Source organism: Artibeus jamaicensis, unplaced genomic scaffold (genome assembly GCF_021234435.1).
Source record: "Artibeus jamaicensis isolate MK-2021 breed Jamaican fruit bat unplaced genomic scaffold, CSHL_Jam_final scaffold_537, whole genome shotgun sequence".
Taxonomy (NCBI): domain Eukaryota; kingdom Metazoa; phylum Chordata; class Mammalia; order Chiroptera; family Phyllostomidae; genus Artibeus; species Artibeus jamaicensis.
This window is the reverse complement of record NW_026522047.1, coordinates 43142410-43166860: the sequence shown is the minus strand read 5'-3', so window position 1 is coordinate 43166860 and position 24451 is coordinate 43142410. Positions and strand designations below refer to the sequence as shown.

Genomic DNA, 24451 nt, shown 5'->3' with positions numbered 1-24451 from the left:
ATGTCTTGCCTGAGATCACAGAGTCAGGTGTGGGCCCACATCTGCTCCGAGGTCCTCAATTTCAATCCCTGCCCTCCACTGCCCCTTGTGAGTGTCCACATGACTCTCTGTACGCCGCTTGTTAAAGGCTGTGTGCTAGAGCCCTAAGTGCCACACCACCCCTGTGGGTCAAGAGCAGAACATCCTGAAGGCCAGTGTCCCTGAAGGAAGGGTTCCTGGATGCTACCAAGCTGGTAACTGTTGGCGGAGTCAGCACTTACGTTGTCATGGCTGAGCATCACTCCTTTGGGGTTGCCTGTGGTCCCGGAAGTGTAGATGAGCACAGCACACTGATTGGCCTTCTGGCTCGCTATGATCTGGTCCAGCTGGGAATCAGTGATGCTATTGCCAAGTTCCATGAATTCATCCCACTGTGGAAAGAAAAGACAAGCAGAGGGCGGGGGACTCAGGGAGTGTGAGAAGTGGCCTCAAAACCCAGGCGTTCCCTCTTCCCAGTCAGAGCTCGTCCCATCAGCATCTCCTAAAGCTTGGTTTTTAGCAAGAGGAAAGGTCCATTAGGGTCGCCATCCTGGGTCCTCTTACCAAAGCTGTCGTTTCAGCTGCAGGGTGCTCAGCAGTGCACAGGCGTGTGCGGCTGGCTCCTGCACCCTGCTCAGGTCGCAGAAGCTCCCTGAGCCTCTCAGGCTCCTCATTTGTAAGACGGGAGTGGTATCAGAACCCAACTTCTTGGGTTGTTCTAAGCAGTAAATGAATATGTGTAAAATGCTTAGACAGTAGAATTTCATGTTATTTGATCTCTGCTTTCCCAAATTCCACTCTGTATCCCAAATTTTCTCAGTGACCAGATTGATGGGATCAACTCCATCCCAATTGCTGGGGTCACCCCTGATTGGGTTAAGGCAGAGAGTGCCATCTGCATGGGCCCTCTGATTGGATTGGGTTGGGGTATGTGACCTCAGATGGTCCAATTACAGAGCAAGTCAGGTCTTTTGCTATAAGTGCTATCTGGACAAGAATGAGTACAAGTGTAGCCCTGGGGGCTGCTGGACCACCTCAGGACTATGAGGGAAAACAAGGCCACAGTGGAGTCAAGAAATAAAGAGGGACCCTGGCCAGATTGCTTAGTTGGTTAGAGCATCATCCTGATATACCAAGGTTTCGGGTTAGGGAACACACAAAAATTGGCTAATGAATGCATAAATTAATGGAACAACAAATCAATGTCTCTCTCTCTCTTTCTCTCTCTCCTTCTATCTCTAAAATCAATAATAAAAAAATTAAGAAATATATACATTTTTAAAAAGAAACCAAGAGAACCATTTTAAAATGGAGCTTGGGTCACATTTGAGCCCCTAGTTCCAGCCATGCCTGAAATCCACACCGACTTATAGTTACATGAATCAACAAATTATCTCTTTGTTTACGCTGTACCCTTCATGACAAAAAAAAGCCTCTCAAAGGCCCCCCACACCCCTTGGGAGACTGCCCCTCTCCCAGCTCACTACCCGCTTCGAACGTCCCAGCCCTCCCCTCGGCCCTGCGCCCCCTCCCACACTTACAGAGTACAGGTTGTTTTTATTGCCCTTGTTCACTGGCAGCTTGTACTGGATAATCGCTTTTAAGGTCTCCATCCTGCTCTGTGGAATCTGAAAGACAGTTCAGTGTGGGCCTCAGGGCAGCCCAGCCCTGGGACAGACACTGGTAGGTGCCCTGAGCTCTCTCCTACTACAACCCCTGCCTCTTTTTATTCCCCTCTTTTTTTTTCCATGTTAACTTTGCTCCTTGTCTTGACTGATTTTAGAATTGATGGGTCCCTTGTGGCAGTATTGGCAGCCCCAACCATTAACCATGGCTGAAGACAGCAGCCTCATGCAGACACGTGCTCGAGCTGAAATCTGTCGCAGAGTTGCCGGGTGGGCAGCTTGCACTGTGCGGCCAAGTCCAGTGAACACTCCTGCTGGAGTCGGGCCCCGAAAGTCCTCCGTACAGGTGGCTGGGGCTGGGCGGGTTCAGAACTCTCTGCCTATACCTCCAACTGTAAGGCTCAGGGGGCCACAAAGCAAAGGAAAATTGCCATCCCACATTCCAGCATACGATTTTGAACCTAATGAAGTAAAGGCAGCTTTGCGTTCCCAGGGAGAACGAAAAGCAAACCTTCAAGGGCAGAGAGGGCCAGACACCAGGCAGAAGCAAAATAGGAGGCGGTAGAACTAGGGGAAGAAATAGACCAGGAAGATAAAAGCACTGCAGAAATGCAGACAGTTATAAGAAAATTACAAGGCTCACAATAATCATGCTTCTAAAAGAATAATAGCAGTGGACTGTATATAAAACCATGCATAGATGCATTTTTTTACATGGAGTTTGAGTAGCAAACTAAGTTAACATGAATTGGAAATCAAACTCCCCCACTGCACCGGGCTCCCCCCAGGCGCCGCTTCGCCAGTTCCACTAAAGCAGCGGCGGACTCTTCCTGGGCCTGTGTGTGCAGCAAGCCCCGCCACCCCACCCGATCGTTAGCTCCTGCCTGGGAACGCAAAGACACCTGGTCAGAGCCTTGAGGTCCCCTGGGGCGCCGGGCAGGCAGTGCTGGGTGGGGGCTTACCGAGAGAATTTTCTGTAGCTGTATGTCATTCTCCACCAGCAGGATGTTCACTTTGGCATGAGCGATGACATACTGACAAGCCTCCGCAGAGTTGGTGGCATAAATGCCGACACAGAGGCCCCTGGAAAAAGAAAGCACCAGTGCAGGTCACGTGCACACTGGGGAGGGGAGAATGTGCTGGGGGGGCCGTTGGGAGAGGGTCCACGGGCAGCTCTGACTTTGCAGCCTGGGCACGGGCTTCCCCCCATCCACAACCTAACAATGACAAACACAACACAAGTGGTTGTGAAGATGGAAGCAGTGACTCCTGGGGTGTCCTCAGGACATCCAATCACAGAGCCCACAGCACCCCGCTTTATAGCCGAGGAGACTGAGAGCCGGGGCGCTGAAGCCCCCGTGCAGAGTGCCGAGGCAAAGAGCAAACGCCGGAGGGGGGACTTGGCCCCCCTCGGGCACCTGCTCGCCTTTCCTCAGCCTTCCCCAGAAAACTCTCGGGGTTTTCGCTGGGGTTTCCCTCATGCCGATGAAAGCAAGCACCTTTTCAAGGCCTTTTGTGAGTAGTCTGTCTATTCACAGCCTGAGTCCTAGAACTTCCTTCCATACTTGAGATACCAGCCTTTTGACAGGCTCATCTGTTTGTGTGTCTCAGCTGCCCACCTGCGGCTGCGTCTGATCGCCCCTCACATCTCAGCGGACACTGGCCCAGGGCTACCAGGCCCGGGTGGCAGCTCCCTGACATGACGGAGCACAGCGCAGACGCTTACCCTGCTAGGACGGCACCAAGATAAGCGATGAACCACTCCACGGAGTTGAACCCCAGGATGCCGACTCCGTGAAACCGCTCCAAGCCCAGCTGGGGAAGCAAAAACAAACAGATGAATGGGAAATGGGAACAAGAAGTTGCTTTACTTCTGGTGGACGGGGCTCCCTGGAGTGGGAGAGCACCCTCCGAGCCCGTGGGTGTGGTGGAAAAAGCCCATGTTCGGGCTGAAATCTGGGTACGAGGTTTTCGTTACTCCTGGGAGACCGGCTTGCCTCTGTCTACATAATATGCCGTTGATTTAATTAATTTTTGTATATTTGATTTTTACTGTGGTAAATGGCTTATAGCATAACTATACCTTCTTAGACAATTTTAAGTGTGCCGCTCAGTAGAATTAAGTCCACCCCTGCTGTGTGACATCTCCACCATCCGTCTCCAGAACTTTCTCACCTTCCCAAACTGACACTCTGTCCCCATGAAACACTGACTCCCCCTCCCTCTCCCCCAGCCCTGGCTCCCACCCTCCACTTTCTGGCTCTGTGGATCGGACTCCTCTGGGGGACTCCTGTGAGTGGGATCCCACGGTTTTCACCCAGGTTGTGGCAGGGGCCAGAACGTTCTTCCTTCTGAAGCTGAGTGACACCCCGCGTGTGACGGACCACACTGTGTTCATCCATCGTCTGTTGGCAGACACTTGGGTTGCTTCCAGTTTTCGGCCGTTGTGAATGTGAGTGTGCGCACCCCTGTCTGAGTCTTTCCTTTGAGTTCTTTCGGGCCTGTGCCCAGAAGTGGGATTGCTGGGCCACTGGCATTTCGAGGTTCGGTTTTTTTTGAGGAGCCACCACACTTTCCCACAGCAGCTGCTCCCATCTGCATTCCCACCGGCAATGCCTCAAGGTTCCAATTTCTCCACATCCTCACCAACACTTGTTATTTTCTGTTCTTTTGTAAAATAGTAGACATTCTAATGAGTGCAGATTTATTTATATTTTAATAACAAAAGCACTCCAAGAGTGATATCCTGCAGGGGTGATAAATGGCACTTTGAAAATGCAGCCTTAGTCTTTTGAAAGATGTGGTTGAGGATGAACCAGGAAACCTGGACTTGAAGGTGACCCCCTGAGAGTCACCCCTTTGCTCTGGGGCAGCTCCACAACTGTTGGCTCTCTGAGTTGGACGGGGTGAGGCTGGCCGTGACCCCCTGTTCTAAGGGAAAACACGAGTATTTGGGTTGCGTCTGCAGAATCTCAGCACACAGTGCTCAGTGTTTCTGCTTAGAGAGAAGAAGGCGATGCTCACTGTGCAAGTGCGTCTCCACGCTGTGGAGGAACTGACGTGTTTCTGATCGGACCCCCGAGGTCCGGAGAGCAGAGGGTCCTTGAGCTCCACAGCTAAGGGCACGTAGCTGACAAGGGTCCCCTTTCAGGAGAGGTGACCTAACCACAGCACCATGGCACTGGGCGGGGCAGCCAAGAAAACACCCAGCCCAAGCAGAGGGGTCTCAATCGTGGCATCTCACAAAGTCTCTCCACGAAGACACTTGGGCACTGGGGAAAGGGAAAGAGGGGCTGGGGTCAAGGGTAAAACGCAGCCCGATTTTCTGCCTATCAAAACCACTAGCAGAGACCTTTCTGCCGTGGGAGACACCTACTGTATTCACTGTCTATTGCTGCATAACTCATCACCACGAATCTGGCAGCTGAAAGAGCACACGTTTGTTATCTCAGTCTCCTCGGGTCAGGAGGCCAGGGGCAGTCTAACTGGGTCCCCGGCTTAGGGTCCCCAAAAGCTGCAAAGAGGACCTGGGTGGGGACCGTGGCCTCCTCTGAAGCATGGAACCCTCTCCTGCACTCACACCGTGTTTGCAGAACCTGCTCCTCATGGTTGAATGACTGAGGTCCGGCGTTCGTGTTAGCGGCCAGCTGAAGACAGGTCTCAGCCCTGGAGGCTGCTTGCCACCCACTGCCCTGTGGCCCTGTCCACAAACCTCAGTTCGTCTCCTCACGTCCAGCCGGAGAAGCTCTCCTTTACTGCTTCACCTGATTAAGTCCACCCTGACTGTGTCTCCTTTTGATAAACTCACAGTCAACTGATTAGAGACCTTAATGCCATCTCGTAAATCTCTTCACCTCTGCCACCACGGGAAAAAAAAATCCTTCATAGTCACAAGTCCTGCCCATGCTCAAGGAGAGGGGACTGTAAGCATGAAACTACCAGGGGCCATCTCAGAATTCTGCCTCACAAGCCTATCAGACTGGCCAAGAGGAACATTTCTGATAATATGATGTTGGCACGGACACGGGCAAGCAGAGCCCTCTCACCCACTTGAGCGGGCGCACAGAGGCACCTCTGGGTGAGAATCCATGGTACCAAGGAGGTTCACGGTGGCACCATGTATGGTACAAACGGCTGGAGAACAACTTAAATGCACACTGGCAGGGCCTAGGTAAGTCCATACTGCTGCGTACGTAGTTGCAGTTGTTGAAAAAAATGTGGATTATAAAAAGCAAATCCAGATGGAAGGATCTCGGAGTGCGGGAGCAGCCTTCAAGATGGCCCTCAACGGCCCTCATCCCTGACAGCTGTGCTCCTGCACACTCTCCCCCTCGCTGCCTGCAGGTGGGCCTGTGTGGCCAGCAGAATATGGAAATAGTGATCGTGTGTCATGGCTGAGGTTAAGTCATAAAAAGATATCCTAGCTCCCATCTCGGTCCCTCTCTCTTCAGGTCACTACTTCTGAGGGGAGCTGGCTGCCATGTAGTAGAAATTCTCCAAGGATACTGATGGGGAAAGCTGGGGAGCAAGGAAGTGAGGCGTCCTGCCAGTAACCAGCTTAGAAGTGAACCCTCCAGCCACGTATCGTTCAGATGAGGCAGGCCACGCTGACAGCTTGACTGCGACCTGAGGAGAGACCCTGAGTCACAAGTGTAGTACCCAGCTGAGCCCCTCCTGGGCTTGGGACCCACAGAAACTGAGATAATAAATGTCTGTCATTTTAAGTCACTAAATTTAGGGGTGATTTGTTATGCAGCAGTAGCTAACTAATGCATAGAGATACTATGCTAAAGGGAAAAAACAAGGTGCAGAATCATGGGTATAGTAGGCTACCATCTATGCAAAAATTTGCAAAAAGAGAAGTTATATAAAAGATACACACAATGTATTCCCCCAAAGGATGTACAAAACACTGGCAGGGGTGGCTGCCTTCACGCGGAAGGAGTCAAGAATTGGAGGGGAAATATTCACATTACCTTTCGTACCTTGTGGTGTCTTGTGCATTTTGTACCATGTACATGTGTGTGTGTCTTTCCTATTCTGAACAAATGATTGAATAAGTGATAAGGAAGGGAGAGAGGGGGGGAGGGGGAGGGAAGGAAGAAGGAAGGACTCATTCACCTTGATCAAGGCCCTGGCAGCCTTCCGACAAGCCTCATAGTACTGCTTGAAATTCAGCACTTCCCATTCTTGGCTGGTCTTTGATGCAAGGGCTGGATAAATCCCAAATCGGCTGACTGACTCCCGAAAAAATTCTGGAATGGTTATCGGGGTCTCGTGGCCTGGCCCATGTTTTGACAGCCTCAGAAGGACTTCTCCATCTGCATGAATGGTCCACAGTCCGGAGTTAAAAGGCACTATGTGTGGATAAAAACAAGGCACATACTTTAATTTAAAAATACCTTATTACTCAAAGAAAATGCTCACCATCATCTAAGCCTGTTGGAAAAACAGTGCTGATATGTCAAAGCAGGGTTGCCACAAACCTCCAATTTGTCCAAGACGTGGTGTCTGCACCGTGCAGTGCAGAGCCGGAATGAAAGTGCCTGCGCTCTGGACTGAGGGGCGGGCACGACAGACATTTCCCCGCTCCCAGTTCTGGAGGCAGACAGCCCCGGGTCAAGGTGCCGGCCAGCTGGTTCCTCCGGAGGCCTAGAGGAAGAATCTGTCCCCTCCTCTCCCCTACCTGCCCTCTGGTGGCTGGCCAGTAATCTCTGGAGTTCCTAGGCTTGTAAGAGAGGCGTTACAAGCCCTCCTCTCTGCCTTCATCTTCACAGGGCGTTCCCCCTGTGTCCAAATTTCCCCTTTTTACAAGGACAGCAGTCTTATTGGGTTAGGACCCATCCTATCAGCAATGACCCAATTTACAAATTAGGTCACATTCTGAAGTACTGGGCAACTGCTGGGACTGCAACCTGTAAATTTCGGGCTGCTGTAACAAAACACCGTAACCTGGGTCCTTAGAAACAACAGACATTTATTTCTCCCAGGTCTGGAGGTGGGGAACTGAAAGATCAAATTCCCAGCAGATCTGGTGTCCCCGCCTCCTGGTTCATAGACATTGCCTTCTCGCTGTGTCCTCGCCTGGCGGAAGTGGGCTGGGAGCTCCCTGGGGCCTGTCGCCCCAGCACTCAGGAGGGCTGCAACCTCGTGACCTAGTCACCTCCTAATACCATCACCTGGGGGACAGCGGATGGATTTCAAGATATTAATGGGGGACACGATTCAACCCATAACAAAACGCATCAAAGGTAGGCCGGTGCAGAGAGGTCCCCCCACCCCACAAGGAGAATCAGTGCTGGGCCTCTCACCATTTTACAGCAAAACCCCCCCGTGGGGCCGGGGGTGCAGGGAGAACATCACCCAGGAAACCGAAGCTCGGCTCCTCGGGCCTCCCTCGCCCCCCGCCCCCACGGCTCCAGGCATTTCAGTGACACCTGGGAGACAACAGTGTGGAGGGGGCCACCTGGTTATGGGTGGAGAGATTTGAATGACTGTAGGGGGTTGAACAGTGTTTCCTCACAGTTCGTGTACAGAATCTCAGAATGGGGCCTTGTTTGGAGATAAGTCTTTGCAGGTGAAACCCGTCGAGGATCTCACGGGGACACCACGGGGATTGAGGGAGGGCCCTTTGTCCAATGACTGGTGTCCCTGGAAGAAGAGAAGACATCAAAATGCGTGAGTAGAAGGCCATGCGAAGAAGACAGAGGCGGACACTGGAGTGACGAGGGTGTAACCGAGGGACACCAAGGCCACCGGCAGCCACCAGGAGGCTGGGAGAGGTTTCACCATGGCCTCCAGGAGGAACCAGCCTGGCCGACGCCTGGGTCGGGGCCTCCGGCGCTCAGACCCCGGAGGCTGCACGTTTTTGTTGTTTCAGCCGCCTGGTCGGGCTGCTTTGTTACAGCGGTCCCAGGGGGCTAACACAGGAGATCAAATTGGTTTTGAGAATGACTGTGAAACTCATTCTTCTCACCAACATTCTACCCACTTGCAGGGGGCAGCTGTGAAAGAGTGAAGGTGCCTTACGTCCCGTGGAGCTCCCTGCACCGGTAGTTCGGGCAGTAAAACGGCTGCCACACAGTGATAGCATGTCATCATTTCTGCATCCGCACTGCAGGTAGCTCTGTGGGTAACAGTGAGTATTGTACCTCTGCTGTGGATACTGTATCTGTACTATTCACTACGTGTGGCCTCTGTCTACATTATTCTGCACTACACACAATATTAAATTTTCACTATATGTTGCATCTGTACTCTGTGCATTACACTGCATTACATATACACTATTTCATCTGTACTATATATTACATCTGATCCATCTATGATATTCTGCACTATGTATGCAAGTACATCTGCACTATATGTATGTACATACACAATATCACCTCTTCTTTGCACATGCTGGGGCGGGCAAGAGCGGGTTAACCGATGGCAGCGAAGCCCGCTGTGCTGCAGCCCACTTGAGAGCGGCAGGCAGACCCCCAGAACAGGCAAGTGACGAGGGCCAGCAAGCAGGGCACTTACGAGACTGTACCTAAGTGCATGTTGCCATTGCGACACTATTTTGAGTTCATGAAGCTATTGTAAATCATAGGTGTGTGAACAACTGTAAACATACTCTGCCCACCCCTGTATTACACCCGCACTATATACGTATCACATTTGCACTGTATGTATTCACTACATATGTAATATTACATGTGCACAATATGTGTACATACACATATCTGTGCCATATACATGATCATGACTGTATTATACATGAACATAATTACATCTGCACTATATATACTATTACATCTGTGCCATAAACAAACACACTCACAGTATACATATTACACCTGCACTGTATCTGTAATTACATCTGATATATATGTGTGTGTGTGTGTGTGGTTCCCCCAACACAGACGCCCCTCCTGATAGGCCGTGCTCTTGTCACTGTGCTGTGACAAACAGCACAAAGGAGGCTCTGAAATCACAAGCCTGCACCCCTCCTTAGCAGTAGGGGACCCCCTCCCCACCCTGCCCCTGGGCCTCAGGCACAGACTGGCTGTGTCCTGACCCTCCCGACCAGGCTCCTGGAGGATGAGCCCTGGCCCAGTCAGCGCGCCTTCCTCTCTCCCACAACATGCCTTTTGTTTTACTCATGTCTGCTTCAAGGTCCTCTGCCTCCTCTTCTTGAGTTGCTGGGGTTTCAGCCCTTCCGGGCCTGCAGAGACCATTCTTCACAGTACTGCAAGGCACAAAGAGGGACTTAGTAGGGCTGACAAAGGGGCTTTGGGCAGGGGCCAACTCCCGTCCATGGGCGTGTACGCCTAGAGTCCCCAGGGTCATCAGTCCTGGCTGCTCTGGGCCTAGGAGGGAAGGAGAGTGGCCCTTGTGCCCGAGCGACTGTGGGGTCCAGAGAGTGTTCAATCTGTGAGTTTCCCAGAGTCTCTGGAACGTTGGAATATAGAGGTCAAGTCTATAGGTGATCCTGCGGGTAAGAAGGTTGTGAAGCCTCCGCAGAGAAAGCACCTGACCTCCCTGCCCTGCCTCCCCGTGGCAGTGCCACAGAATGAACCTCAGCAACGGAGAGGAAAGAACTGCTGATACGACCATCCGAGCGAGTTGCAGAGGCGTTAATACTGGGTGGGGGAAGACAGGTTTGAAAACCACACACTTTAGGGTTGCATTTATGCCACTTTCTGGAAAAGGCGAAACTGTCACGATGGAGAACCCTAGGTTGCTGGGGGTGGCAGCAGGAGAAGGGAGGGGTCGCCTCCCAGGGGCAAACGTGCGGGAACTTGGGGGGCGACTGAGCGTGGTGCCTGGTTGCGACCTTGGTCACAGGGCTCCATGCACTTGTCGAACCTCACAGAATGGTACACCAAAAAAGTGAACTCTATGTGGATAAAGTGCCCTGTACATCTTAAAATGAACAATTCAAAACCATGCTATGCCTAAGTCATCAGTGTTCAGGCATTATTAAAGATAAAATATAAGGAGAAAATAACTTGTTGGCCAACAGCTCCTCGTTTTCTGTGTAAACTTGGGTCTTGTTCACATGTCAGTTATGTTTTAGTTGTTAAAAAAGCTTCATCTCTCCCACAAGTATGTTCCATGGTGATTGTATTCTATAGGCCTAAACAGAAGAATCTCCTATAGATTAAAGCTGTGTAAATGAAGGTTTACCTTGGCAAAGTAAAAAAAGAGAGAAAAGGGGTATTTATTATACATCAAAATTGCGTATATCCCCCCAAAGTGAAACTTAGGATATTAAAGTAATAAAAATGTCATGGAAGATCTACCTCATGCCAGGCACCGGGACAAACCATGGCTACCATGAAGGGCACTCAGAAAGCGTCTGTTTTCACGGAGCTAGGGTTGGACACGGAACACCCAGTAGGACAAACCGAAGTGAACAGGAAACATCATGGAATGACTCTCCTGGCAGGTACTTAAACCACATGCAGAGGACAGTCACTGCAGCACTATCCGAAGAAGAAAGGACGGGGGGCAGCAGACGCACGGCGGTGGGAGACTGGTAACAGACGCTGCGGACCTCCATGTGGTGGAGGGTTCTAGGTCTGGGGGAGCAGCAGGAACGCACACCCACGTTCGTGGCAGTTCACGGAGCCCAAAGACGCGTTGACGAATGAACGAGTGACAGAATTCAGGCCCTGCACACACCGGAGTATCACTCGGCCATAAAAAGGAAGGAGATTCTGACAGTCACCGCAGCGTGGATGGACCTGAGGACACGCTGCTCGGCGAGAGACACTGGACACAAGAGCCCGTACAGTGTGCCACCTCGCTCACCTGAGGGGCCCGGACAGGCACAGCCACAGAGACAGGAAGTGGGGGTGGTTGCCAGGGGCTGGCGGATGGGTAATGACTATTTCCTCTGGAGAATGAGAAAAATGTCTCAGAACTCAACAGAGGTCATGGTGGCACAGGGTTGTGAATGTTCTGAATCCCAGGGAGCTGTTCACTTTAAAATGGTTAATTTTATCTTATGTGAATCTCACCTCAATTTAAAAAAAAACACCAGAAAAGTTGTTTACTGTTCCTGAAATGGATGTTCCTCAAGACATGATATTAAATCAAAAGATCAAGATTCAGGACAACATGTAAAGAAGGTGACCGTTTGTGTAAGCAGTGGATACATATGCATGTTCATGACTCAAGAAAAAACGCGCAAATCTATGGTCTAGGAAGCCATTACCTCCTTTTTAATCACAACGCAAAATGCAAGCCATCCGGCCCGAGCGCTGACCTGAGAAGGGGAAGGTGGATGGAGCAATGGCAGCTGAGGTATCAGGAAGTCCCCAAGAGCCTGCAGCCATCGGGCGCCTGCTCTGAACTCTTACAAACTTCACCAGGAACCTTTCTTGCCAACTCAGCCAGAGAGGAGAGGCAGGTTCGATCCTGGGTCTCGGCTGTTCTCTTTCCCGAGGGTCTCTACGGGCAGACAAGCATTCCAGGCCCTGGGGACAACCCCCGACCCCAGAGTTGACAAGGGGAGAAATAAACAGGATGAGCTGCGAAAACACCATGTTGAGTGAAAGAAGCCCGAAGACACTTTCGGTCTCCCCCCCCCCCACCTGTGGGAACAGTTCCGAGACCCCCAGTGGTGCCTGAAACCGCAGATTGTACTGAACCGGATGTGCACTGTTTTTTCCTACACACACGCCTATGATAAAGTTTGATTTATACAGTAAAAGGTTAACGATAACTAATAAAATGGAATAACTAAAACAATATAGTGTAATAAAAGTTTTGCGACTGTACTCTCTTTGAAAATATCTTATTGTACTGCCCTCACCCTTCGTCAAGTGATGATGTGAAACTGATACGGAGAGATCTGATTAAGACAACTGTGACCGCTGGGGAGAAGTAGGGAGGGGCTGTAGAGGCAATTGTGGGGAGTCTGGGACAGGATTGGCTGAGAAGCTGAATGCCACTCAGCTTCTGGAGCCAATGGTAATAAAAAGAGGGCGGGCACTCTGGCTCCTCAGCTGGCTCAGGCTCAGGCTCAGGCTCAGGCTCAGGCCCCGGCTCTGGCTCTTCCTCCTCAGCGGATGCCTGGATGATTGTGCTGCCTGCATTTCCCAATGGATGGTATTTTGCATGGGAAGGAACTCCAGGCGCAGGCTGGGATCAGGCTGTCCTGGCAGAGGGTGGCAGGGTTATTCTTTGGGGGTTCTAGAGGGAACAGGCTCTGAGGCAGAAGCCTGCCATTCTTCCAAAATTGTGTAGTTTTATTATTATATTGTTTTTAATTTGTAGACTAACCCTATAGAAACAAGATAACTAAAAACTAACAGGAAAAAAGATAGAACTCAGGCGTTAAAAGTTGTGACTTGATAGGCCTAAGTAACTGCTTTGGAATAAAGACTCCTTTCCTTCATCACCAAACCTTTGCCTCTGGAATTTTTGCCTAGAGGGCAGCGGTGCTGGGCAGCAGAACCCCAAGTGCTGTTTGATGAGATGAGGTAATGCCTATGAGCTGAGATGAAATGGGGTAGAATTTCCATTTAATATTTTTGGATTGTGGCAAGTGAAACCACAGGTACGGGGCACTGCTGTACTGAATGACTCCGTTTCTGTGACATGTCCAGAACAATCAAATCCATAGAGACAGGAGGTGGGTGAGTGTTTGCCAGGGGCTGGGCAGGGGGATGGGGGGTGACTGCTAGTGAGGGTGGGGTTTTCTTTTGGGGTAATGAAAATATTTTGGAACTATATTTAGCAGCAACAAAAGCACTGGAAGAAGTCCCATGAAGTCAGGATTAAGACAAATAAATCAGCTGTCACTGCTATACTATTCAGCACTGACCTGCCTGAAGGTTTTTAGCCAATGCAGTAAGATAAGAAAAGGAAATTGGAGGAATAGAGATAGGAAAAAATAAGAGTGTCATTTTCCAAATAATTTGAGTACCTAAACTACCCTATCAACTAAAAAGCTGTTAAAAATAAGAGTTTTGTAAGGTAACAAAGCAAAAGATCAATATTCAAAAATCATTAGTTTTCTTGTACGCTGGCAGCAACCAATAAGGAATTCAATAGGAAAAAATACTGAGGGTCTCGCTCAAGGCCAAAATGTGTGTCTGCAGTGAGTCCAGATCCTAGAGAAGTGCACTGCTGAATGACAGTCAGACGCTGAGCCCCACCAGCCCCCACGTGCCCCTCTCCCGTACCACTGGCACCTGCACTCTTCACAAAGTGTGGGTTTGACCACCACAGCAAGGCACTGGTAGCTGAGGCATCTGGACCCTCAAGGTGTTTTCTCCTTCCACAAAGGTACTGAGCAAGTCGCCTCTCCTGGAAACCAGGGCATGTGCTGTCTCTTCCCAGCCCTTGTCACTGTCTGGGTCCAACCAAGATAAGGTTAGTGACCAGCGGCAGGAAGGTGGGCAGTTTCCCTCCCTGAAAGCCCTTTTATCCCCCTTCAACATTCCAGAACCTTCTGTCCCAGCCACCTCTTGTGACATCACTGTCCCTGCCTCCCCACCCCACCCCCACCCCGGGAAGAAAATGCTTCCTGGGCAGGAGGATTGCAGTTTTCTTTTCGCTCGCTCGTGCATGCGTGCACTGCGCTTCTGCGTGTGCTGATGACGTTTATATGCAGCCACTGTCCTCAGGTCGGGCATCCTGCTAGGTGCTGGGGACACAAAAATGAGCAAATCCAGACAGGGTCTATTTAGGGAAACAGTAGGGAAACCTAGAGTTTCGCAAACAAGTGCAAACTTACAATCAGGCAGGGAGACCCAGGTGTGAGAGAGGTTGCTGAGGGATCTGACCTAGGCTGGGGGGGGGGGGGTGCCGGACAGGCCCTTGAACTGAGATGTGAAGCAGAGGCGGTGTCAGCCCTGAGCGCATCACCTCCTACCACACGGCCCTGCTTCGAGTGCCTTCAGTCGGCACCCCCTCCCCGTCTGGCGAGAAAAATGAGCCTGTATTTCCCAACCTGCATTTGTTAGGTTTTCCTTTAGGTTCAGTCGACTTCTAACTTACAATCTTCAAATGACTTTTCTGGGCTGACATTTTCATTCTTTATTTATTTATTGGACAGGGGAAGGGAGAGAGAAAGGGAGGGAAAGGAGCATTGATGTGAGAGAGAAACAGGAATTGGTTGCCTCTTGTACATGCCCTGACCAGGGACTGAACCCAAGACCCCGGCGTGTGCTCTGACTGGGAATCGAACCGGCAACCCTTCCCTTTGTGGGGTGATGCCCAACCCACTGAGCCACACCAGCCAGGGCTCCGGGCTGACTTTAGAAGCCAACGGTGTGTGATGGGCATGTGTTATCTAAGTGATTAACCCCCAGTTTCCCAAGATAAAAGTCTTAAAACCCACTCACGACGCTTCTATATTATTGGTAGTAGTGAGTTAGTACAGCTAACTCATTGAAGAACAATTTGACTTCTTAATTCGTCAAAACATATGTCTGTTTTTTTCCCATTCCCTGTGTTGTATAACAATTCACTATTCTATAGGGCTAAACCATTACTTGTTCATATTTAAGCTAATTTTAAAAATATTATGAAAGTTATACATGTATATGGTTTTTAAAATTTTAGAAGAAACAACCCAATTAAAAATGAGCAGAGGACCGGAATAGACATTTTTCCAAAGAAGATATCGAAATGGTCAACAGACACATGAAAACGTGCTTCCCATCACAGATCACCAGGGAAGTGGCAAATCAGAACCACAACCGGGCATCACACCCACCCGTCAGAACGGCTACCATAAATAAATCAGCAACCGGCATGTGCTGGCGAGGGTGTGGAGAAAAGGGACCCTCCTGCACTGCGGGTGGGAGTGCGGACTGGTGCAGCCGCTCTGGACAGCAGAGAGGAGGGTCCTCGAGGAGTTAAAAACAGGGCTGCCTTTTGACCCAGCAACTCCACCTCTGAACATTTACCCAAGGAAACCCAAAACGCTAATTCAATATGGTACGTGGGCCTCTGTGGACATTGCAGCATTATTTACAGTAGCCAAGACATAGAAGCAGCCTAGGAGTTCATCCATAGACAAGTGGATGAAAAAGAAGTGGAACATACACACAATGGAGTATCACTCTGCGATAAAAAAAATGAATGAAATCTGACCATGTGCGACAGCATGGATGGGCCTGGACGGTATTGTGCTCAGGGAAATGAGTCACGCAGGGAAAGACAGCTACCATATGGTTTTACTTATAAGTGAAATCTAAAAACAAAACACAATAGACTCATAGAAACAGAGACCAAAGGGGTTACCAGAATGGAGTATGTGTAAAAAGGGGAAGGGAAATATAGTCAATAATATTGTGGTAAGTCTACACAGTGACAGATGACGACTGGAATTAAGGGGGGGTCACAACATTGTAAGTCATACAAATGTTGAACACTGTATTGTGCGTCTGAAACTAATATGACCAATATAAGATTATATGCCAACTAAACTTAAAATTTCTTTTAATTAAAAAGTTCTTTTCACAAGTTAAAAACATTCTGTAACTAGACTATGTGGTGAGATTTTTGCAATATATGTGAATATGTTGTACACCAGAAACGAATATAATATGTCACCCACACCTTAATAAGCAAAGACCAAACAAAACCAATTCAGGCAGAGGGCCGGATCTGGCCCCCAGGGTGGTAGATTGGCGAGTCCAACTGTAGGGTAGCCAAGCTAATTCTTATTTTATTTTCCCAGAGAAAAAACGGTAACTTTTCTCACAGCGCCCCCTGGTGGGAGCTCCTACCTCTCTTCACAGGCCCGGAGAGAATATACCACAGAATCTGGTACAATACTGGCAACAAAGACAGAATGCTCTGACATTAGTTGACTATTTTTTAATAAAGTTTTTACTTTTTTATTAAGGTAATACATATATTTTTGTTACTGTTGTTTGAGTATCAAAAGGACCATAAAGGTTTATAACTAAGTAACAATCCCCTATTCCACCTCTGCCTCCTCAGACCCCACAAATATCCTTCCCAGTAGCCAACCACCATCAACACTTTATTCCCTCCAGTATTAACCTCAGTTTTAGACATTATCCCTTGACAGTATCTCTGACAATTTCCTACGTGTTTTAATTCCTTCTCCCCTTATGTTTGCCACAGGCCCGCCAGTAGTTTGTTTATCTCCATGTTGTACACCTGGGGGATAGGTTGTCTACCCTACAGGACAGGAGGGGAGAACTACAGCCTTTAGGCCACATCTGGCCCGCTACCTGTTTTTATAAGTAAAGTTTTCTTGGCGCACAGCCACACCATTCATGTATGTATCCAGTTCCATAACAGTGGAGCCATGTAATTGCAACAGACCGTATGACCTGCAAAGCCCAAAATGTTTGCTGCCTGGCCCTTTACAGAAAGGTTGCCAACCCCTGATATAGGATGATCTAACAGCTTCCCTTTCCCTCTTGGAGAGTCTTGGTCTCAGAACCCTCTGTCCCCCAAGTTCCGGTCTTCCGGTCTGGTGTCTGTCCCCACTATTGCCGCAGCTGCGCCAGACATCAGCATTCCCTTCTGTGTCCTGTTTGGTCCTCCTAATGTTACATGACACTCTACAATTAGCAAAGATGCTGCGCTGGGTTGAGTAGTGTCCCTCCCACTACCCACGCCAGCTTGGAACCTCAGAATGTCACCTCATTTAGACAGAGGGTCTTTGCAGATGTGATTGGGTATGTTAAGATGAAGTCAGTCCAGAACACTGAAGGTGGGCCCTACCTTCAGTGACTGGTGTCCTCATAAGAAGGAGAGACGACACACAGGTAGACAGAAGAGGGCTGTGGGTGGAGACAGCTCTGGGGAAAGGTCCCAAGTCCTCGTCTTCCTGGTTATCAGTTTGCTGTGCCCTTTAGTAAGGACAAGGTCAGCAGCTGGGTGACTACTCTAACAGGGTAAGCATATCCTGAAAATAAGAATGTCATTGTTATTTGAAATTCCTGGTATAAAAATGTTCAACTGGGGCCCTGGCCGGGTCTCCATTGGTTAGAGCATCATCTCTATATGCCAAGGTTGAGGGTTCAATACCCCATCAGGGCACACACAAGAATCAACCGATGAATACACTAATAGCAGAACAACAAATTGACGTTTCTCTCTCTCAAATCAATGGTAAAAAAATAATTAATAATTTGTTTAAAAAAGAAAAATGTTCAACTGGATTCAAAATCCAGGCACATCATTAGAAGAATTTTTCAAGTTTGTATTTGTCAATGAACAAAGGAAGAACAGGGATCTTCTGATATAATTTCACTTATTATGGATGACTTACAAAGGTGGTTTTAAATTTCCTATCACCTGTCAGGTATAATGTTAACAGTTGTAAATTTTGAGTGACTTGCAAAAATTGTTTGCTTCTCATTTCTGCACCGGGAGTCAGAGCTGGCCCAGCCACAGGCAGAGGGGCAGTGCCAAGCCCAGGAGTACCAGGCCCTGCTGAACATCAAGGTCAAGACAAGGGCTGGGACCACTACCTGGGACCACTGCCTTTCTTCTACTGGAAGAAAGAGAGGACTGCAAACTCGGGGACACTGGACTCCAGCCACTCCATGGTTCCACCCAAAAGACCACCACCCAACAGGGCTGTGGACAGCAAAGTGGCGTCTCAGGTCAGTGACACCAAAGTCCTGAGGCAGCAGAAGTGGGGCATCCCCCTGGGGGGCGGGAGGCCAATAAAAAGTTCAGAGATTGTTGAAAAGAAGAATATGAGGAAATTGGGACCAAACCAAATGTCTATCAACAGGAAAATGAATAGACAAATAGTGGTATATTCATGCAATAGAATACAACTCAACAATTTTTTTTAAAAGAATCATTTGATCCTGTTAACAATAGGGACAAATCTCACAGAGGTAATATTATACAAAAGAAACCAGACACAAAAGAGAACATTCTGTATAATTTTACCAATATGAAGTTCAAGAAGAAGCAAAATAAATATGGTGATAGATGTCAGAATGAATAAGTGCGGGTATTGACTGAAAAAGGATATGAAGGAACCCTTCGTGGGGTTGGAAATATTTTATACCTTGACCTAGGTCCTGGTGACAAAGGTCTGCAAGCATGTAAAGAGTCACTCATATGTAAAAAATTGAAAACTGTTCACTTTGATGTAAGCTATAGCTCTGTAAAAAAGAAAAATGTCATTAAATAGGTTATAAACATTTAATAACATTAAAAAGAATTTCAGAGACCATTAGCAAAATTTCTCAGTCAGTAATTGTTGATAGTGATTATAAGCATAGAAGTTAATTTTAAAAGTTGCCCTGGACAGGTGGCTCAGTGGTGGCTCAGTTGATTGGAGTGCTGTCCCATACACCAAAAGGTTGCAGGTTTGATCCCTAGTGAGGGCACGTACCTAGGCTGCAGGTTCGATCCCTGGTCAGGTACATACGGAAGGTAACCAATTAATAATTCTGATTGCTGTTCCTCTCCCATCAATGTTTCTCTCTCTTCTTTCCTCTCTCTCTAAAAAACAATAAACATATCCTCAGGCAAGGATAAAAATGTTATATTCATGCAAGAAAGCTCAGATTTTTTATTAAAAGGGAGTTTTATACCAATGCCTAAATATCATTTTGCCTGTGCACCTTGAAGCAAGAACGACTGAGAAGCACTGGATTAAAAGGTAACAAAAGAGAGTCTTTTTAAAATTTAGAATATTTCAAGACTCAGAATTGCACAATTTAATCCATGTCTTTACGTTTATTAATATCTTTATTGCCTGTCCTCATAACAGCATAAAATAAATAATCCCGAAATGAATGGAAAGGCCAGCTTTTTTCCCTTCTGTGTGACTGCTTCACAAACTAAATGTGGCAGATAAAGCCGGAACTCACCATAACTTGAACAGCATCAGGAGTTTTACTCCACCTTGTTAAAGCCCGGTGCACATGTGCGAGTTCCCGATGATGGATCTTAGACTCCCGGTGGCCAGCAGGGAGCCCTGCTTCCACCTCCACCTAGGAAGGGCAGGCTTCCCTGAGGAAAAAAAGTGACTATTCTGAATCAGTAGTGGTCTGGAGAAAAAGGCAAGGACATCCATGAGAAAAATCAGAGGAACCGAATCCGCACATTGATCTCTTTCCATAAACCCATTCCCACTGTTTGAGAGCAGACATCCCTCTTCCTGTCTGCAGTTTCCTCCACGTAGTAATGAACGTGATGGAGTTCACAGGAGACGTCTCCCATAACAGGCACACAGTGTTCACCTTATGAAGCGCCGTGCCCTCCCCCCCCCCCCGGTAGACTGCTGTGTCAAATGTCAGCCAGACCTTTCTATAATTTCTTAAAAGTCGCCGTTTTCATGCACGGAATCCCGTCTAGTCAGCAGTGTTGCCGTTGCCACTACAGCGGTTGGAATTAAGTCAAGAATCAAGCATTCTCCGCTTCATTTTGGTCAAGTGGGCAATCGGAATTCTCGACCACTTTTGTCATTGACTTATCTTCCTGTTTTTTCCAACCTCTTTCATTCTCATGCCTCACTTGGGTTTATTTCCAGTTCTCCCTTTCCTCTTTTTCCTCTTTCCTTCTTCCTTTCATTTGCAGTCAGCGCGGAACACAGCCTTGGCCATTCTATTCCCCTGCGCCCCGGTTGCCTAGAGGTGGTTAATACACTTGGCTGACAAAATGGGATTTAGGAAAAAATGTGTTGGACGTGTATTCAAGCCTGTCCTTCGAAGGCTCTTGGAAGCTGCGGCAGTTTGCTATGGAAATAAGTCAGTGCCGCGAAGAAATGTGGCTGCGGGTGGCCAGAAAGCCCTGAGAGAAAGAAAGGTCTTCGCGGCACACAGGTGCCTTCCATACAGAATCCTGCATTCAGAGGCCGTCGTTATGGAAATCGTCCTTTCTCGCCGCCCTCGAGAGGGTCAGATGCTCACACTCAGGTCTGTGCCAAGTAAGTGGCTCTTAAAACCACCCACCAACGAATGCATGCATAAATGGCCTTTAAAGTCCTAATAGCGCTGGTTAATTAACAGTCATTAGTGGAATAAAAAGAGTCAATTAGGAAGAAGCCCGTCTGGGAGAGGAAGAAAGAGGTTTTAACAACCACCGAGGCCCAGCCCGCCGGGGACCGGGAAGGCTCCCCCGCGGGTGTGTTCCCGGCCATGCTTGTGTTCCAAGGAGACTCCTTCTTAGCGGCCCTGCGGTTTGACTGGCTGATCCTTTTCTCATAAACACATAGTTGAAAATTCCTTTTTCGGTTTTTATTTTATATTTTAGCAAAAGACATCCTTTCATTTTATCATGCCTTTGGGGCTTTTTGACTCTCTCCCCCCAAAATTAGAAAAGTAACGCTTGTGCTCGGAAATACTCACACGTAGAGACACAAACAGTACACAAAGCCTGGTTCCCCCCACTGTGATGTACATTCTTAGTTTCTTTTTATCTTTTTTCAAGGAATATTTTCCGCACGGACGGGCAGGCTGCAAGGGGCAGGGAGGAGCGGGAGTGCGGGCGGAGCCAGCCACGTGGCGTCAGAGACAGGCAGCCGGGCAGCCGGGCTTCCGGTCCCAGCTCCCGACTTGTCAGCCAGATTGTGAGCTTGGGCAAGGGCCGGCACCCTTTTGCACCCCCAAAGCACAGGCAGCCTCTAAGATGCCCCCCAATAAGATGGCCCCCAACGACCCCCACTTCCTCCTATTCCTGCCCTTATATGTAAATATTATTTAAGCCTCTCACATTGAGTGGGGGATGAACTTACTGACTGGCTTCTAACAATTACATCTGAATTAATGCAATGTCATCTCTACTGAGATTAGGTTATAAAAGGTCAGTGGCTTCTGGGTTGAGTGCATGGGGGAAGGCAAGCTGCCAGGTCCCTGTGGCCACATTAGAAGGACACTTGAGCAGCTTATTGTACAGCCCACGTGTTAACTAATGAAAGTCTCCAGCCAGTAGCACGTACAGGAAGTGAATCCACCCCCCACGGAGAGTTGCTGTCCAGCGGCTCTGGAGTTTGGGTTATTCAAGGTGAGAAAGTTTCAGAGATCTGCTGCACAGCAGTGTGCCTCCGGTTAGCAACACGGCACTGCACACTCATGGTTCTGCTAGAACGGTACATCCCGTGTTACTGCCCTAACCACGATTTTAAAAAGAGAAAAAGAAAGAAGGAAGGGAGGGAGGGAAAGATGGAAGGAAGGAAGGAAGAAAGAAAGAGAGAGAGAGAGAGAAAGAAAGAAAAAGAAAGAAAGAAAGAAAGAGAAAGGAGGAAGGAGGAGGAGGGGGGGGGAGGGGAGGAGGGGGGGGGGGGGGAGAAGGAAAGAAAGAAAGAAAGAAAGAAAGAAAGAAAGAAAGAAAGAAAGAAAAAAGATAGCAAGTCTTCAAATGAGAGTGCAGCCCCAGCTGACAGCTTGCCCACAGCCTCATGGGAGACCTTGAATTAGAACCACCCAGCTAAACTGCACGTGGATTCCTGACCCACGGAAACTATCTGAGATGATGACTGTTGCTTAAGCTGCTAAACTTGGGAGCCATTTGTCACAGGGCAGTGGGTAACTAATATACCCAGCTCCCTCATATGTAAAATGGGACTCATTCTGCAAGAGTAGCAGGAAGGTCAGATGAGTTAATATTGGTGAAGTGATGGGAAAACGGCCTGCACGCAGTAAGCATCAGTACGTGCTGACACATTTACTTAAGAAGGGTGGCATATTTGTAGGCTCATCCCCCTTTGACACAGATGTCCTTGAAAAATACAAATGAGGAAACACTATACGCAGTGTTCTGCACTTTAGTTTTTATTGTTTACCACATAGATCATAGCCATTATTCTCCATCTGCCCACAAAGTCATCTCTTCCTTTTCTACTGCTGCGCAATATTCCATTGTTTACCTGAATGCCACTTTACTTAACCAGTCTTTTATTGCTGGCAGTTTAGGATGCCCCCAGGTTTTTGTCTTTCATTTTGTCTCAGCACCCCATTTTAATTGTGATGTTTTCAGTCACGGACCGTTGGAAGTCGAAGAAACGGATCTTTAGAATCATTCGGTTCCAGGCTTCAAACTGGGGTCCTGAGAGGCCAAGTGTTCTGTGGTGCCCTCTGCCTTTTATCAGAACTTAGGCCTTTTTGGCTATCTGACCCCAAACACAGGTCTCCACTGATTGCTCCACGCTCACAAGCCCTCTGTGGGATGGAACTGCAGCTTTATTACGGGAGTGACGGTGGCAGGGAAACCCATTTCCCAGCCAGCTCTTTGGGATACTCCCAAACCGCAAACTGCTGTTTGCCAGGTGAGAGGGGTTAATAGGCGTTATGAAGGGGAAATAGGGTGCATGGTTAAATAGGTTTAGGAAATACTGAGCTCGACAGACTTAACCAGGTTCACTTACCAATAATAGTAACATCTCTTGGGCACTTGGGACATCCCAGGCACATTACAGGGTTCATTGCAATTAATCCCCAACCCTGTGAGGGGAGATTTCCAGCTTTCACTGGAAACCTTTTTGGAAAGAAGAAGAAACTACGATTCACAGGGTTATGTGATTTGCCCAGGAGCATTCAGCTGGCATGCAGCAGATCCAAAATTCAAATTACAGTTGAGGGTTCCAAAGGCTGTGATCATAACCTTGACTGATCGCAGGACTTCTCAGGGCCTGTAGCAAGCTGTGGGACACTGTCATCATTTCGGATGACAGTGTCCCACTGTCACGGAGCACCTGCCTGCAGTCAGTAAGAATGTCAGTAAGCAAAGGGTCTCGGGGACACAATGTCTATCTGTCTGCAGTCAGACTTACAGTCACATCAGCTGAAGTGGGCAGCCATCTGGTTTGCTCAGGGCCGAGGTGGTCCCAGCCTGGGATATGGAACTTTCCAGGTTTTTAAAAACATTATAAAAAATATTATTTAGATGCAATTCATCTAACGTGAATTTTATCGCATTAAAGAGTACAATTCAGTCATTTTAGTGTATTTAAATTGTGTAACCATCCGTACTATTTAATTCCAGAACATTTTCACCAACCCAAAAGGAAACCCCATATTGCTGTACTCATTAGGCACTTCTTCAACCACCCCCTCCCCCAGGCCCTGGCAACCAGGGACCCACTTCCTGTCTCTGTGGACTTGCCTGGTTGGGACGTTTCACATAAATGGAATCGCACACTCTGTGGTCTTTGGTGTCTGGCTTCTCTCACTGAACACCACATTTTCAGGGTCCATCCACGATATAGCGAGTGTCAGTGCTTCTCTCCTTTTCATGGCCGAGTAATATTCCAGTGTGTGACTGGACCACATTTCGTGTATCCATTCATCCTTTCATGCACATCTGAGTCATCTCCACTTTGAGGCTGTCATGAGTAATGCTGCTGTGAACACTATGGACATTCATGGACAAGTGTTTGTGTGGATGAATGTCATCGGTTCCTCTGGGTCACACAGTAACTGCTTAACTTTTTGAGAAGCTGGGACTTTCAATTTTAAAAGTGGGAAAGTTCCAAGGAAACTGGGAGGAGTGGCCACACCCTATAAATGATTCCCCATTGACATCACTTGCCCTCGAGCTTTAGATAAGAGGACAAAGCAAGCAAGGTCCTGCCTCCCCTGCATCCCCTGCTCTCCACCATCACCCAGCTTTTCTGGTTCTGCGGCTTCCTGTGCTGCAGATTTTTGCTCTGACGCTTTCCTTTGGTCTCCTCCTTCCAGGGACTGAGCCACAGGACTGCGCGGCAGTGTCAGACAGTCACGCAAAACTGGGCCTTAGCGGGGAGAGTCGTGACGTTACAGGCTGCTGCTCAGCTTAGGGAGTTCCCTTTTAACTAAGTGACTAGAGTCCTTGGATTTTCTTTAAAAGTGGCCTGGCAGGTCCCCACCTTG

At 48.5% G+C, this 24451-nt stretch overlaps 1 protein-coding gene across 1 annotated transcript in view; it reads right to left on the bottom strand.

Moving 5' to 3' along the window:
* Positions 1–24451, bottom strand: part of ACSBG2 (acyl-CoA synthetase bubblegum family member 2) — a 45956-nt gene that overhangs the window by 14628 nt on the left and 6877 nt on the right. The window contains exons 2-7 of the mRNA XM_037165153.2: positions 9779–9879; positions 6765–7000; positions 3370–3458; positions 2606–2726; positions 1560–1646; positions 261–410 (exon numbers count right to left, since the gene is read on the bottom strand). Of these exons, the coding sequence (XP_037021048.2) occupies positions 261–410; positions 1560–1646; positions 2606–2726; positions 3370–3458; positions 6765–7000; positions 9779–9879 (784 nt within the window). The remainder of the gene's footprint in view (positions 1–260; positions 411–1559; positions 1647–2605; positions 2727–3369; positions 3459–6764; positions 7001–9778; positions 9880–24451) is intronic.